At 37.0% G+C, this 17,169-nt stretch overlaps 1 protein-coding gene across 1 annotated transcript in view; it reads right to left on the bottom strand.

Moving 5' to 3' along the window:
* Nucleotides 1–4,573: 4,573 nt before the first annotated feature.
* The window catches only part of LOC133609217 (retinol dehydrogenase 12-like), a 13,870-nt gene continuing 1,274 nt past the window's right edge, over nucleotides 4,574–17,169 (bottom strand). Inside the window, exons 3-7 of the mRNA XM_061964726.1 lie at nucleotides 9,636–9,791; nucleotides 9,456–9,560; nucleotides 6,263–6,472; nucleotides 4,854–5,046; nucleotides 4,574–4,788 (exon numbers count right to left, since the gene is read on the bottom strand). Coding sequence (XP_061820710.1) covers nucleotides 4,686–4,788; nucleotides 4,854–5,046; nucleotides 6,263–6,472; nucleotides 9,456–9,560; nucleotides 9,636–9,791 — 767 coding nt within the window. The 3' untranslated portion in view covers nucleotides 4,574–4,685. The remainder of the gene's footprint in view (nucleotides 4,789–4,853; nucleotides 5,047–6,262; nucleotides 6,473–9,455; nucleotides 9,561–9,635; nucleotides 9,792–17,169) is intronic.

Raw genomic sequence — 17,169 nt, 5'->3', positions numbered from 1 at the left:
GGCTAAAGATAAAGGTGAGCTCTGTCAGATCAGCACAAATGTTTATGAGAAATGTTTACAGTGCATCCCGCTATTTATTGTTATTTGATCAAACGGTTTGAATAATATTACAGTAACATATCTCTGATATTCTGTTTGTTTACAGCATCAATAGGTCCTTGCTTGGTACTATAGTGCGACAATGTATCAAAATATTGCAACCTTTAGCCTTACAAAAAGATAATCCAATCATTCCACCACATACCGTTTTGTTGTTTCTTACTATTAAGATGTTGTATGTCACTCTTTGATACATTGTATATGGTTTTATAATTAGCAATCATCAGCCATCTAGGATCACATACAAGAAACACCAAGTCTCACGACATTTTCAACTTAAAGTAGAGAAAATAGATCTGCAAATAGGCATGATCTACTGAATTTGTAAGTACTTATTGTGTGTGTATATATATATATATATGATACACATGCATGTATACATGGATAGCATGTACATAGTCTGTAATATTGTGTTTTTTGTTTACCTGCCCAACAATTAGTATGCAAACTACAACCACAGTAAAACATTAAATTAATACCAACTCTTGAATTATCTTTTAAAAGACAAGTTTATGATTGTGAAGGTGGTGTACCTAATGAAGTGTCTTAGAGCAGTGTTTTTCAACCACTGTGCCGCGGCACACTGGTGTGCCGTGAGACACAGTCTGGTGTGCCGTGGGAGATTATCTAATTTCACCTATTTAGGTTAAAAATATTTTTTGCAAACCAGTAATTATAGTCTGCAAATTATGTGTTGTTGTTGAGTGTCGTTGCTGCCTCGAGCTCGGCGGAGTAACCGTGTGATACTCTTCCATATCAGTAGGTGGCAGCCGGTAGCTAATTGCTTTGTAGATGTCGGAAACAACGGGAAGCAGCGTGCAGGTAAAAAGGTGTCTAATGCTTAAACCAAAAATAAACAAAAGGTGAGTGCCCCTAAGAAAAGGCATTGAAGCTTAGGGAAAGCTATGCAGAAGGAAATTAAAACTGAACTGGCTACAAAGTAAACAAAAACAGAATGCTGGACGACAGCAAAGACTTACAGCGTGTGGAGCAGATGGCGTCCACAAATTACATCCGTACATGACATGACAATCACCATTCACCACCAAAATAGAAGCGAAGACAAGAACTAAAACACTACACACAGGAAAACACAGAAAAACTCAAAATAAGTCAGGGGTGATGTGACAGGTTGTGACAGTACACCTGCTTTGAGACAAGTGCTATAGTGATGCATGGTTGGTTATGGATATGGTTTGAATTCATATCCAACAATTGCGACAACAACTTTTTACTGTCAATTGAGTTTCGTTTTTTAACGATTTCTGCTGGTGGTGTGCCTCCGGATTTTTTCAACGCAAAAAATGTGCCTTGGCTCAAAAAAGGTTGAAAAACACTGTCTTAGAGAACACAGATGCATGAAAGAAGTTCAAACTGGAAGCCAAATGAGCACTGTGGGATTTTAAAATGTGTTCATATGTAATAAGTGCATTATTGGAGATATTCAGAGTGCATTAATGTAAATATTGATATTTAAAATGTGTATTAATGGACATTTTAATATTTCAAACGTACATTACGTAGATTTTCATATTTAAAAAGTGCATTAATGGACATCTTGATTTTTAAAATGTGCATTAATGAAGATCTTTATATTTAAAAAGTACATTAATACAGATGTTCTTATTCGGAAAGTGCATTGTTGGAAATCTTGGGTTTCTAAAATGTGCATTAATGAAATACATTGTACATGTACATTAACGGATATCTTTTTATTCAAATTGTACATTGAGATTTTTGTATTTAAATGTGCAGTAAATGAGATCTTTATGATTGAAATGTACAATAATGTAAATCATCTGTTAAAAATTGCATTAAATGAGATATTTATATCTAAAATGTACATTAATAGGGATCTTTACATCTAAAATGTGCAATAAATAGAGCTCTTCATATTTAATAAGTGCATTGTTGGAGATCTTCATATTTTAAAAGTGCGTTAAGAATTGATATTTAAAAAGTACAATGATATATAATACAATTATATATACAGGTAAAAGCCAGTAAATTAGAATATTTTGAAAAACTTGATTTATTTCAGTAATTGCATTCAAAAGGTGTAACTTGTACATTATATTTATTCATTGCACACAGACTGATGCATTCAAATGTTTATTTCATTTAATTTTGATGATTTGAAGTGGCAACAAATGAAAATCCAAAATTCCGTGTGTCACAAAATTAGAATATTACTTAAGGCTAATACAAAAAAGGGATTTTTAGAAATGTTGGCCAACTGAAAAGTATGAAAATGAAAAATATGAGCATGTACAATACTCAATACTTGGTTGGAGCTCCTTTTGCCTCAATTACTGCGTTAATGCGGCGTGGCATGGAGTCGAAGAGTTTCTGGCACTGCTCAGGTGTTATGAGAGCCCAGGTTGCTCTGATAGTGGCCTTCAACTCTTCTGAATTTTTGGGTCTGGCATTCTGCATCTTCCTTTTCACAATACCCCACAGATTTTCTATGGGGCTAAGGTCAGGGGAGTTGGCGGGCCAATTTAGAGCAGAAATACCATGGTCCGTAAACCAGGCACGGGTAGATTTTGCGCTGTGTGCAGGCGCCAAGTCCTGTTGGAACTTGAAATCTCCATCTCCATAGAGCAGGTCAGCAGCAGGAAGCATGAAGTGCTCTAAAACTTGCTGGTAGACGGCTGCGTTGACCCTGGATCTCAGGAAACAGAGTGGACCGACACCAGCAGATGACATGGCACCCCAAACCATCACTGATGGTGGAAACTTTACACTAGACTTCAGGCAACGTGGATCCTGTGCCTCTCCTGTCTTCCTCCAGACTCTGGGACCTCGATTTCCAAAGGAAATGCAAAATTTGCTTTCGTCAGAAAACATGACTTTGGACCACTCAGCAGCAGTCCAGCTCTTTTTTTCCTTAGCCCAGGTGAGACGCTTTTCGCGCTGTTTCTTGGTCAACAGTGGCTTGACACGAGGTATGCGGCAGTTGAAACCCATGTCTTTCAAGCGTCTCTTGGTGGTGGATCTTGAAGCACTGACTCCAGCAGCTGTCCACTCCTTCTGAATCTCCCCCACATTTTTGAATGGGTTTTTTTTCACAATCTTGACCAGGGCGCGGTGATCCCTATCGCTTGTACACTTTTTCTGACCACAGTTTTTCCTTCCCTTTGCCTCTCCATTAATGTGTTTGGACACAGAGCTCTGAGAACAGCCAGCCTCTTCAGCAATAACCTTTTGTGTCTTTCCCTCCTTGTGCAATGTGTCGATGGTTGCCTTTTGGACAGCTGTCAAATCTGAAGTCTTCCCCATGTTTGTGTAGGCTTCAGAACTGGACTGAGAGACCATTTAAAGCCCTTTGCAGGTGTTTTGAGTTAATCAGCTGATTAGTTTGTGGCACCAGGTGTCTTCAAAATTTAACCCTTACACAATATTCTAATTTTGTGACACACGGAATTTTGGATTTTCATTTGTTGCCACTTCAAATCATCAAAATTAAATGAAATAAACATTTGAATGCATCAGTCTGTGTGCAATGAATAAATATAATGTACAAGTTACACCTTTTGAATGCAATTACTGAAATAAATCAAGTTTTTCAAAATATTCTAATTTACTGGCTTTTACCTGTATATACAACTTCATATTTAAAAAGGGCATAAATGGACATCTTAATATTTAACAAGTACATTGATATATAACTTTATATTTAAAAAGTGCATTAGTGAAAATCTTAATATTTAAAAAGTACAATGATATAGAACTTCATATTTAAAAAGTGCATTAATGGAATTCTTAATATTTAAAAAGTAAAATGATACAGAACTTCATGTTTAAAAAGTGCATTGATGGAAATCTCGATTTTTAAAATGTACATTAATGAAGCTCTTTATAATTAAAAGTACATAGAGATCTTCATATTTAAAATATAGATTAATGGAGATATTTATACTTGAAATGTGCATTAATAGAGCTCTTCGTGTTTAATAAGTGCATTATTGAAGATATTCATATTTGAATTGAACAATAATGTAGATAATCTTTAAAAAATTGTTTTGTTTGTTACATCGAAAATGTACAATATCAGAGCTCATCACATTTCATAAGTGCATTAATGGAGATCTTCATATTTGAAATATAAATCACTGGAGATCTTTATATTTAAAATGTGAGTTAATGGAAACATTTGTATCCAAAATGTTTATCAAAGATTTTTATATAAAAATGTACATTGACGTAGGTCATCTTTTAAAAAGTGCATTATTGAAGATCTTCATATTTGAAATGTACAATAATGGACAAATTCACCATTAAAAAGTACATTATTGGAGATCTTTGTATTTAAAATGTCGCTTAATGAAGATTTTTATATTCAAAAAGTACATAAATCAAAGTCTTCATATTCAAAATGTGTATTATTGAAGATCATCATATTTAAAAAGTAGATTAATGGAGATTTTCATATTTGTAGGAATAAGCAAGCAGCTTTGAACAACACGCAAAGTGAAGGCATCAGATTTGCTTTAATGTAACTAAATATAACAGAACAAGTAGAAAATGTAAACATATTTCGAATCTAGAGTTAGAAATTGTTGAATTGTAAACAGAAGCCATGGTCACTCCCACGTAATGTTAAGCATCTGACAGCTCAGCTCCCACAGCTTCTGCGCTAAGGCGTCGTCTTTACCCTCCGCCGAGCAGTTGGCGGGGGCGCAGTCGCTGTCGAAGAGGACGCATGGCGTGAGCAACTTAAACAACCTCAGTCTTACCTCTCGCCTCGGTACCTGTAGTAGCCGCCGCTCTCGTTCTCCAGTGCCGGATCCACGGCGCAATAGATGGTGGTCTTGGCGCCCTTTTCCGACGACTTGGTGAAGGGGCTCACCAACTTCATCAGGAAGCGCTGGGGCCCGTTCAGGTGACGCCACAAGTCTGTCTGGACCATGCCCGGGTGGAGGGAGTACGCCGTCACACCGGTGCCTAAGGATTTAAAGAACATGTTTATTATTCGTTTTGTGTGTCTGTCGCTTTAATGCTAATGAGAGTCTCCAAGAATCGTTATTACACTGTAACTCCCCACATGTGCAACGTAATAAATGCCATCTATCACATTTAACAACCGGAAAACACAAACGTTAGCAACACTAGCAATGTGAGCTAACGTGCCGCTAACATATTTTGACAACATCATCATGCTAGCTTGGCCTGTTTGCTAAAGAAAAACAACACAATCACATTTACAGATGACAGGTCTGTAGCTTGCAGCTGTATAGTTGGCAGAGCTTTATTTTAAGATGTGTAGCGAGGCCTGTTACACAATGGCACTTTAACTTTAACTTTGAGTAGATAGGATCTTTGATCCAAGACACAACTTACATTTAACTAAAATGTTATTTTCTTTGTGCTCGACAAAAGAAAAGTATTGAGAATGTCTCCATGTTAAGAAACTCGACTTCTGGCTTCACCATGATGTCTTGTTAGTTGTTATGAGAGTAGCGTATGTGTATGTGTGTGGCCCTTTAAGATATGACAGCATGTGAGGTGAGTGATGTCAGTGAGTGAGTGGGCGAGAGAGGTGAGGGAACGGCGACAGTGAGTGCGTGCAGGTGCTCTAGCTTGGTGGATGGCTGCGTCCAATAAAGTCACAAAGTTGCAACAAACTGCCGGCCTCGTCATTCATCCTCAGCTGTAAAGACCCACTTCCGGGTAAAGTGAAGGTTGTTAGCCCCGAAGTACATAGGCCCTGGAGGAACGTCTCCCCTGCGCCCCTCAACTACGGTCTGGGAGCCCCCCGCCCCCACCCACACAAAGCACACCTTTTCTTTTCCACCGCAGCGCTCCAATAAAACACACTCAGATCTTCTGTTTCTAGCCGATACTACATAAAAAAATAACGTAAAATAACGCAGTAACGCATCATGTAGTAACGGTAACTAAGTTACTGAATATAAAAAATAACGCGTTAGATTAATAGTTACCGCCGAAACTAACGGTAACGCGTTACAAAGTAACGCGTTACCGTTAGTAACCAGCACTGCATATGACATCATTCAAATGCACAATAGTGCAATGAATGACAAGTAAAATAAACAACAGCAGTAACCAGAACTGAAGATGTCTAAGGACAGATGCCTGAGGACTCCACACAGCAAACACTGACACATAGGTGGAAGATACTAGGAGTTGGACTACACACCTTGGAGGCGTTTGGCCAGCGAGCGCGTGAACAGCACGTTGGCAAGCTTGCTCTGAGAGTACGCCTTTTGCTTGTCGTAATGCTTTTCGCTGTTGATGTCGTCCAACTTGATGGTTCCCCACGAGTGAGCCATGGATGACACGGTGACGATCCTGGCTGGTGCTGAACGCTTGATCAGGTCCAGGAGCAGATAGGTAAGCAGGACGTGACCTTGATCGTGGGACCAAATACAGCAAAAAGTATTATTTTTTTCGCTAAAAAACACCCGCAAATATTGTATGTAAAAACATTTGAAAAATTGTACCAAAAAAAAGTTTATAATATTGTAAAACACTAATTTACGCTTTAATAAAAAAAACAAAAAGCAACAACTTTCTAAGCCTTTTATTGGTCTCTTTGTATAAATCGAACCTAACTGAACTCCTGAAATCACTATATGGAGGGTCAAATGGGACATAATTAAATAAATAAATCTTTAAACAAATTAACACCACCAAGACGAAGGAGCTGATCATGGATTTCCGGAAGAAATAAACAATAAACAACCAACCACTGTACATCAATGGGGACTATGTGGAAATGGTCTCTAACTTCAGGTTCCTGGGGATCCAGATTGAGGAAGACCTGTCGTGGAGTATGAACACCTCAGTGACCATCAAAAAGGCACAGCAGAGACTTTACTTTCTGAGACTCCTCAAAAAGAACAACGGCTTGTGTCCTTCTTTCGCTGCTCAGTAGAGAGTGTGCTGACATACTGCATGTGTGTAGGTATGCCAGCTGCACGGCAGCAGAGAGAAATGCACTTCAGAGGGTCATAAAAACTGCCATGAAGATCACTAGCTGCTCTCTCCCCTCCCTAGATGAACTGTAAAGTGCCAGGTGCCTCAAAAAGACCCAAAACATCATAAGGGACCCCATCTCACCCTGGACATAAACTTTTGAACTGCTGCCCTCGGGCAGGAGATACAGGACAATAAAATGCCGGACAAACAGACTTAAGAACACTTTTTACCCGAGAGCAATAGTGTCGCTGAACACAAGACGACAATAATGACTGTGCATGCGAGCTGTGTGCTTGCTATTTTTATGTATTTTTATCTATTTATCTATGTTCTTATGAATTTGCACTAAATTAGTTTTGCTTACAATTTCATTGTACAATGTACAATGACAATAAAGATATTTTCTATTCTATTCTATTCAAATGTGTTAATAATTAAAATTAAATAAATACATGTCATTAAATGTCTTAATTTAATGTAAAATTACGTCTATTTATTTAAATATTTAATACATTATTTCACAATTTCCCGTTTTAAATTAATCAAATTATTTCATGAACCTTTGTGGTATCTTTATGAATTTTTTTTAGTCATCAAACTCAGCCTCAAATTCAGTGGGCAGATGCTGATACCTGGGACTTTCACGGCTGAGTTTGACGGACAGAATACATTTATGAAGATACCACCCAGGTTCATGAAATAATTAAATCAATCAATTCTATACAAGAAATAATCAAATCATGAAATAATTTGGGAGACACAGGCCAAATGGGACAAAATGAAATCAATAAATACATCTTTAAATGTGTCATTAATTGATTATATCATTTAATAAAACAATTTAATCAAAAATAAAATTGTAAAATAATTACATCCTAAAATAATGAAATCAATAATTAAATGATTACATTTAGTTTTATAACAAATAATCTGACACATTTAATAACACTTGTTTGTATTTAATTCCAATTATAAATATTACATTTTATCCCATCTGGCCCTTCATACTGACACAGGTTCATGAAATAATTAGATTATTAAATATTGGCATCATTAATTAGTTATATAAATATCCATCCATCCATCCATTTTCTACCGCTTATTCCCTTTGGGGTCGCGGGGGGCGCTGGAGCCTATCTCAGCTACAATCGGGCGGAAGTGTTAAATTTAATTAATCAAGGACACATTTATTAACACATGTATGCATTTAATTTCACATTTAATTATATAATGACTAGAGGGGGGGGGGAATAATTATTAGATTAATCGCAATTCGGACATGGACGATTATAAAATCGATTAGTAAACATCAATAATCGATTTATTTATTGTAAATAATATAATGCAGACAGTTCTAAAATTTTACTGACTGCAGCCAGCCACCTTAAGAGATCTGACTAGCTCCTTTATTATAGGGCACTTATGTTCCAGTTTTGCACACATTTAATATAAAATAATAAATGTGATGGGAAATAATTGTACTGTTTCTTATTACAGATGCACTGTTTTTTAAAGTTGCAAGTGATAAACGCTTATTTAGTGAAATGAAAAGAAATGTAAAACTGCATCAATATACATAAATGAATGATGCATCAATAATCGATTGTTCATCGAATCTCAGCTTCTGAATCATAATCGAATCGTGCCCAAAGATTCCCACCTCTATTAATGACACATTTGTGTAATTGTTCAAAGATTTATTTACTTCTGTCGCATTTGACCCATTATAGCAGTGATTCTCAAACTGTGGTATGGGTACCACTAGTGGTGCGTGGGCTTCATTTAGTGGTACGCCAAAGAATCACTTAAATGATTTGTGTTTTATTTTCCAAAATTCAAACACTGTCTTACTGTTCAAACTGTGTGTAATGTTACAGTGGTCAACAGTATAAAATATACTTGTTAATTAAAACCTCAACCTTGTTTTTAATGAATACTTAAGCCTACTACGCAACTGTAGTTTATTGTTGGTCATTATGGTGGTATTTGGAGAGGTGGTACTTGGTGAAAAAAGTTTGAGAACCACTACTCTATAGTAATAGTCAGCTCGCTTCCTGTTTGACTAGTTCCGTTCAGGTGAGCACCAAGGTCTGATACGTCATCGGTGCTGAACATACAGCAGTATTTTTGATTGTAAGTCATAAACAATTAGTAAAATAACATGGCCTTTTAAAATGTTAGAATTCTGAACTAAAACTCACAACCTTATCAGACGACAGTAATAATATCAAAATAACAGTGGGTGTCAACTCTCATGAGAGTGAGAATAAAGTCATAAATAAAAAGACACGTTCACCTTTGTCCAGTGTTTGCGTAAGCGCTATCGCCTCACAATAACTTAATGGCCTCAGTGACAATAAAATAGTCTACATGAAGTGAGTAAACAGACAACCTGCTGCGGATTGATTTACCCATGTGATTGATGCCAATCTGCATCTCAAAGCCGTCAGCCGTTTTCCCGTAAGGACAGACCATCACACCCGCGTTGTTAATGAGGATGTTCAGTTTTGACTCCCCTATAAAAATGAAATAAAAAGGGGACTAAGAGTGCCATCCCCGAAGAACACCAATGTGAAACATTCGCATCCTACCTTGGTTGATGGCCTGAGCAAACTCTTTGATGGATTTGCTGTCGGCCAGGTCGAGTTTCATGCAAACGACGTTGTCATTGCCGGAACGTTCTATGACCTCCTTGGTGGCGGCCTGGGCTTTATCCATGTCCCTGCACGCCATAATGATCTTGGCCCCTGTGCACAAATACAAACATTTCATTATACAGTGTTTATCCTGGTGATTCATAAATTGCATTGCTTTGTTGTCAAAGAGGAAATTATCATTGGTTTGGGAATTTACAGAAACATTGAAACTTTGTACAGTGATACCTCAACTTAAGAGTGTTTTGAGATACAGTAAGAGCTGTCTCTCGGCTAACTGTTAAGCTTTAAGTTGCAAACAAAAATTTGAGTTACAAGCATCCCCGCCATTAGTTGGTGTAGCAAATGTCAGTGTGAACTCCGTAAGATCCGACCAAAACATCTGGTCTTACTCCTGAGTTCATAACAAAAGATGGACTTTCTCTTTCCAACCATTGGAATTAAGAAATTGAAGGTGAAGGACAGTGCTGAGAAGAAAAAGCATATGTTCTTAATTTATAAAAGAAAAAAATAATGATAAACATGACTGAGCGTGTAGTCAATCTGACAAAGCAGTTTCATTGCTAGTCTGCACCATATTGAAGCAGAATGAGTTTAACGGGAGCTAAAAATATTAAATTAATATCTAAACGGCGGATATTTATACATACAAATATGGAAAGGCTGCTGACTGTGTTGGACGGGGAATCAGCTGAAAAGAGATACTGTAGACATCCACTCTCCATGGTAAATGCTGTACATTATTATTATATTATTTCATAAACCTACTGTAGTTATTAGTAGTACATTTTATTACATTGTTTTGATACAAAATTTCTTATCTAAAAGTTTTTTGTTTTTTTAAATCTTAAAAAAGCATTACATGTTAAAATTGTGCTGTTTTTAAAACAATATTTAAACGGCAGATATTTATCCATAATTATATGGAAAAGTAGCCTGTGTTTGACGGAAAAGCAGCTAGAAGGAGATACCGGAGAAGTCATTATTACAATACTTCAAAAAATAACTGTAGTTGTTTGTAGTACAGTCTTTAGAATTGTTTTTATACAATATTTCTTATCTAAAAGTTTTGTTATTTTTAAAAGGCGTTTACATGTTAAAATTGTGCTGTTTTGGGGGCCAAGCACCGAATAAAATTATGTTAATTTGAGAAACGAGTGTTTTGAGTTAAGAGCTCCGTGACAGAACCAATTAAAGTCGAAAGTTGAGGTACTACTGTATCTGAAAGAAATTAAAGTTTGAACTTTTTGCATCTACTGTATCAAAGTGGAATTAATAAAAAAAAAAAAAAAAGGCTAAAGACAAACCTTTTTAAATCAGGCTTTTTACTAATCATCTGTTTTTATCATGTTGTTTTATTATCTAAATCATGAATATTTCTATTACTCTCTCAATGTTATGTTTTTATTAACTTATGTAAAAAAAAAATTATGTTTTACATACATTTGATCATATGTTTTAAACAATTTTTTTCAAAAGGTGCCGTTTTTCCTCAAATCCTCAGTGTCATACTTTGTCTTGTTTTGGCTTTGTCATTGTCAATAGTGCTGTATGTGTGTGTGAAGGTGTGTTTTCTGTTCTTCTATTATGGTTATTTTTTGGTTTATTTTGTTTTGTACAGCACTTTGTGTTTGCCACTTGCCAGTGCATGAAAAGTGCTGTATAAATAAAGTTGAATTTGATTTAATTTGAAAGATTTAGCAAAACTAGAAAAATATTACTTTGCATGGACAAAATTATTGATTATATGTTCGGTTTCTACTATTTAGATTTAAGGTTAAAAAAACCAAAACCCTACAGTATTATATTGAAAATTTGTCTGAATAAATGTACTACAATTACCTAAATAGTTAAACGCTTTAGACAGTAAAATTTACTAAATAGTTAATTTAGCCATTGTGATTTAGTGTGAACACACGAACACTGCTTTTTTCTGGAATTAGTCTTTTTGTCGGTCATACATAACCTTTAGATTTTCACTACACTGACCATAAAAGTTATTGTGAAGTCAGCAAAAAGCAGGCAAACATGAATGCATTTAAAAAGCAAAAAGGGAAGCACGCCCTCTTGTGACGCAACTGAGAAAATACTCAATGAATAGAGCAGTGCTTCTCCCTTGCAGGAGTTACTGGCACTTGTATTCAGAAGAAACCCCCTAATTATCGAACTGATTAATAAATGTGGATTATCTTGAACGCTACTGTCACCTAGCAGCATGAATAAAGACAAACACTGAAAGTATAACACTCACTTGCATATTGCGTGTGTATGCAAAAAATCTGAATAAATTGCATGAAATGATAAATCCAGCACAGGTTATTTATCATGTTATTTGGGAGTCAAGTACAGGTATTCCAGGTAGCATATTCGACAATCTGAGTCTAAACTTGATGTCTGAACTGATTTACTTTAAGATGGGAAACTGGATGTCGGGTTCCAGAGCAGTTGATCGGAGTTGGTTCAATCAATGTTGAGTATGTTGACTCCAAGTTAAAATTCTACAATACACCATAGCAACTGGGGACAGAAAGGGCGGTCTTTCTTTACGCAACTGGAACTGAAAGTGTTGACGTGTATATGGTTGAACACTTTGTTTTTAAAAGAAAAGTAATAATGTAAAATAATATTGGACTGAAGTGAGAGATAATCACTGCCAGAGTCAATACAAGTTTGAATGCAGTAGTTTATTTATTTAACAATTAATCACCTTTTCTTATTATAGTCCGCAAGTAAAAAAGTGAAGGAATTACTGGGTAAACAGATTTTTTATTTTTATTTAGGGGCAATCCCACTAGTAAAAAACATGGAGGCAGCCGAATATAATATTTGACATGTAAAGTCAATCTAAATGCAAAGTACATATTGAGTGGTTACATATTTAATTTCTAACCAAGAACTTTGTCAGACCAATGTGCTTATTATAAATATTATGCACTAAATTCTCAGATATACTTCATTAAATAAGAAAAAAAATGTTTAGGACTTGTTGGCCAGTTTTTCTTATTGTTAGTAATATTAGTAGCTTATACATTAGTTATATTTACAATAATATATATTTTTTAAAGTATTTAAAAAATCCAAATATGACTTAAGAAATACTAAATATCTTAACAGTAAAACATAAAACCCTGCATAATAAGCTCTGTGTCTTCCTACTCCCTTTTGGACATGTTGTAATTAGAAATTGATAGAATGGAATATTTCATTTTGTTATTGTAAAGGAATACAATGAAATTCAGTTGTGTGACTTTCTGTCAACAGCAGCTGAAGATAAAATTTAAAAAAAGACTAAAAACAACTGTTCAGCAATATTTTGTGTTGCTTCAGTAATGTCCATGAGTGTTGATGAATTTGCTCCTAAATCCAGGTCTTCGGGTTCAATGGTCCCTTGGAACATCGTAGTGTTTATGTTGAATGTAGAAATGTGATTTCATCAGACTATATTATCATTGTTGTCGAAGTTTTAATATTCCTCCAGATCCTTGATGTCTTTGACAACAAGCACTCTTGCTTCTGGACCTCCATTTAGCTTGATGTAAATTTTGCAGTTAGCGCTCCAAGTTGCCTGAATTTTCCTGAATTGGCGAGGTCAGCGTTACGTTTAGTGAGATGCTCATTCATGTCCACATTTGTACCCATCAGCTTCTTTCCTGTTTCAGCAGTGTAATTACGGATATCCAGTTGGCGAGCTTCATGACCATTACTGGCGTGGTGGTGGGGTTTCTTCCATTGCCTGGAATGCACGCGTTAATAGTGTTAATATCGACATCAAGATCCTTCAATTGCAGGAAGTTGACCACTTGTTGCTCTGTTGAAGCGACAGTTGTCAACTGCTCTGGCGTAGGATCTGGGAGTGATGTGCAATGATGATATCATGTATTCACATATTCTGATCCATCTCATCTTTGATATTCTTCACATCAGTGTTGTCTTATTGAATGGCCATCAACTATTAGCGCAATGCTGCATTCTCCTCTTGCAGGACCTTCATCTCCTGTCTCAATGCTGTGGTGTCCTCTTGTAGGACCTTCGCCTCCTATATCACTGTTGCGCTGTCCTCTCTGAAAATCTTCACTTCATTTCTGAACTTCTTTATTTCATGACTAACAATTGATTCCCAGGCTGTCAGCCTGTGCTGGCAGACATTCTATATTTGTTTATAGAATTTGAGGTCTTCCATCGTTTCCATCATCATTCTCAAATTTTACATTAATATTCTCATTTAATGCCTCAGATCATCTGTTTTCTTAAACTCGCTCAGTGAGCCCAAACGTGCCGGGCTGAGAGTTTTGTTCTGTAGAGTGCGTTTCATTGTTGCTAAGCAGTCAACTGAAAGCCATAAGCGTTGTTAGCGTTGACAGCTAGCAGCGTAACTAACTTATTTAGACTTAGACTTCCTTTTTATTGTCATTCAAATTTTAACTTCACAGTACAGATTTAAACAAATACCGCACCTTTAGCCAGTCAGAGATCGAGTAGAAGTCTCAGCCTGTTGTAGAGATCTTTGTGTGATTAGAAACAATTAAAATCGGTCCAAACTCCCAGGGATTAGTGTTGTCCCAATATCAATATTTTGGTACCGGTACCAAAATGTATTTCGATACTTTTCTAAATAAAGGGGACCACAAAAAATGGCATTATTGGCTTTATTTTAACAAAAAATCTTACCGTACATTAAACATGTTTCTTATTCCAAGTTTATCCTTAAATAAAATAGTGTCCATACAAGACAACTTGTCTTTTATTAGTAAGTAAGCAAACAAAGGCTCCTAATTTAGCTGCTGACGTATGCAGTAACATATTGTGTCATTTATCATTCTTTTTATTTTGTTAAAAATATTAAGGACAAGTGGTAGAAAATGTATTATTAATGTAATTGTTCATTTACTGTTAATATCTGCTTACTTTCTCTTTTAACATGTTCTATCTACACTTCTGTTAAAATGTAATAATCACTTATTCTTCTGTTGTTTGATACTTTACACTAGTTTTGGATGATACCACAAATTTGGGTATCAATCCGATACCAAGTCCGGACCGGTACTTTTCAGAGGCTGTATGGTACCGAATATGATTCATTAATATTGCGGTACTATACTAATACCGGTATACCGTACAACCCTACCAGGGATTGATCTCTGCTTTGAGCTAGCATTTTGGCCAGTTAGCCCCCAGCTTCACTTATTATAGCGAATCCGTAGTTCCCAGCAGGATATAGCACAGATTTTAGTCATATTTAGCAGGGGTGTCCCGATATGGCATTTTCACTTCTGATACAATACCGATATCAAACCGATACGATATCAGCAGGACTCATGATACATACTTTTATTATTTAGAAGTGTGGAATGTTAGAAAAGGTTTGATCAAGTGAAATTAGTCAAGCGCAATGGGAGGTATTAAACACACTAAACTTAACAGGCAACTGCACTTTTTGGGGAATTTTGCCTATCATTAACAATCTCTATGTGAGACAAAAACACATTTGTCTTTCGTTTTTATGCATTGGAAATCTTAAATAAAAGTTAAATTCCACCCAAAAAGTGCAGTTTCCTTTTAAGGCATAAAGGTAATAATTTTTTAAAATAATTATTATTTAGTATTTTGCAGCGTGGAATGTTAGAAACGGTTTGACCTGTAACATGCATATAAAAAATTACGTAAAAAAAATTGATAAATTATGTACTTATACACAGTATACATGTCAGGTGATTTGAAAAGCAATATATACAACAAATGGGAGGGGGGGGGGGGGGGTATATACACTATGTACATGACACTAATGACTATACACATGTTGACTCCAAGAGTGTGCAAAACAGAATGAGAAAATATATATACACTACATATAAACCTGCTGGGTATCAATTTTGGAACAGATCAGGTATAGGTTGAGCTGAGCCATGATTTTATGGCAGTTCTAAAATTTAGTAGGGAAGTTCGAATTTTAAGGTCTGTTGGTAGTGCATTCCACTGTGTGGTGGCAAAATAGTAGAATGCATTTTTTCCCATGTGAGTCTTGAATTTGGGGGGGACGAGGTCTGAGGAACTCCCTCTCGTGTAGTACCTGTGAGCATCACTTAATAGTTTGACAGGTACTTGGGACAGTTTCTCTGAGTATTTTGAATACCAAGCACATTGGGATTTGGTGTACTCTTTCCTCAACTCTCAGCCATCCCAATTTGGTAAAGTGGGCTTGAGTTAGGTGAGTCTTGTATTCTATAATGAGCAGGAGTCTCACTAGCTTGTTTTGGGAAGTTTGCAGTTTTGTTTTTAGTGGCTTGGAGATACTGGTGAACCATGAGGTGCAGGCATAGGTAAAATTACACTGTATGAGGGCACCGGCAAGGGTCTTAAGCAGGGGTCTCAGACACGCGGCCCGCGGGCCAATTGCGGACCACGAGACGTTATTTTGCGGCCCGCACCTTAATATGAAAATGTAATGTTAGTGCGGCCCGCGACTTTTATATGAATGGCGCTTGACAGCGTCATACTTGCCAACCCTCCCGATTTATCCGGGAGACTCACAAATTTCAGGGCAACCATTCTCTCGAATGTTTGCCGATTTTCACCCAAACAACAGTATTAAGGGCGTGCCGTGATGGCACTGCCTTTAGCGCCCTCTGACCTGTACAAACAGCGTGCCAGCCCAGTCACATGTTGTATGAGGCTTCTGCAGACACACGTAAGTGACTGCAAGACATACTTGATCAACAGCCACACAGGTCACACTGAGGGTGGCCGTATAAACAAGTTTAACACTGTTACAAATATGCGCCACACTGTGAACCCACACCAAACAAGAATGACAAACACATTTCAGGAGAACATCCGCACCGTAACACAACATAAACACAACAGAACAAATACCCAGAATCCCATGCAGCCCCCACACATCAACCCACCCCCTTCCGTGCGTCGGTTGAGGTGGGCCGGGTTGAGGGGGGCGGGGTTTGGTGGTAGCGGGGGTGTATATTGTAGCCCGGAAGAGTTAGGGCTGCAAAGTGTTCTGGGTATTTGTTCTGTTGTGTTTATGTTGTCTTACGGTGTGGATGTTCTCCCGAAATGTGTTTGTCATTCTTGTTTGGTGTGGGTTCACAGTGTGGCGCATATTTGTAACAGTGATAAAGTTGCTTATACGACCACCCTCAGTGTGACCTGTATGACTGTTGATCAAGTATGTCTTGCAGTCACTTACATGTGTCTGCAGAAGCCTCATACAACATGTGACTGGGCCGGCACGCTGTTAGTATGGTGAAAAAGCGGGTTGTAGAGGACGTTAAAGGCAGTGCTATCACGGCAGCCCTTAATATTGTTGTCCGGGTGAAAATCGGGACAAATTCGGGAGAATGGTTGCCCCGGGAGATTTTCGGGAGGGGCACTGAAATTCGGGAGTCTCCCGGAAAAATCGGGAGGTTTGGCAAGTATGTTGCTAGGGCGGGATAGCCATTCAAAGCAGGTGAATTCATTA

The sequence above is a fragment of the Nerophis lumbriciformis genome, linkage group LG07, assembly GCF_033978685.3.
Source record: "Nerophis lumbriciformis linkage group LG07, RoL_Nlum_v2.1, whole genome shotgun sequence".
NCBI classification, from domain to species: domain Eukaryota; kingdom Metazoa; phylum Chordata; class Actinopteri; order Syngnathiformes; family Syngnathidae; genus Nerophis; species Nerophis lumbriciformis.
Note: the sequence above shows the minus strand (reverse complement) of the source record. Positions and strands in the feature narration are given on the sequence as shown.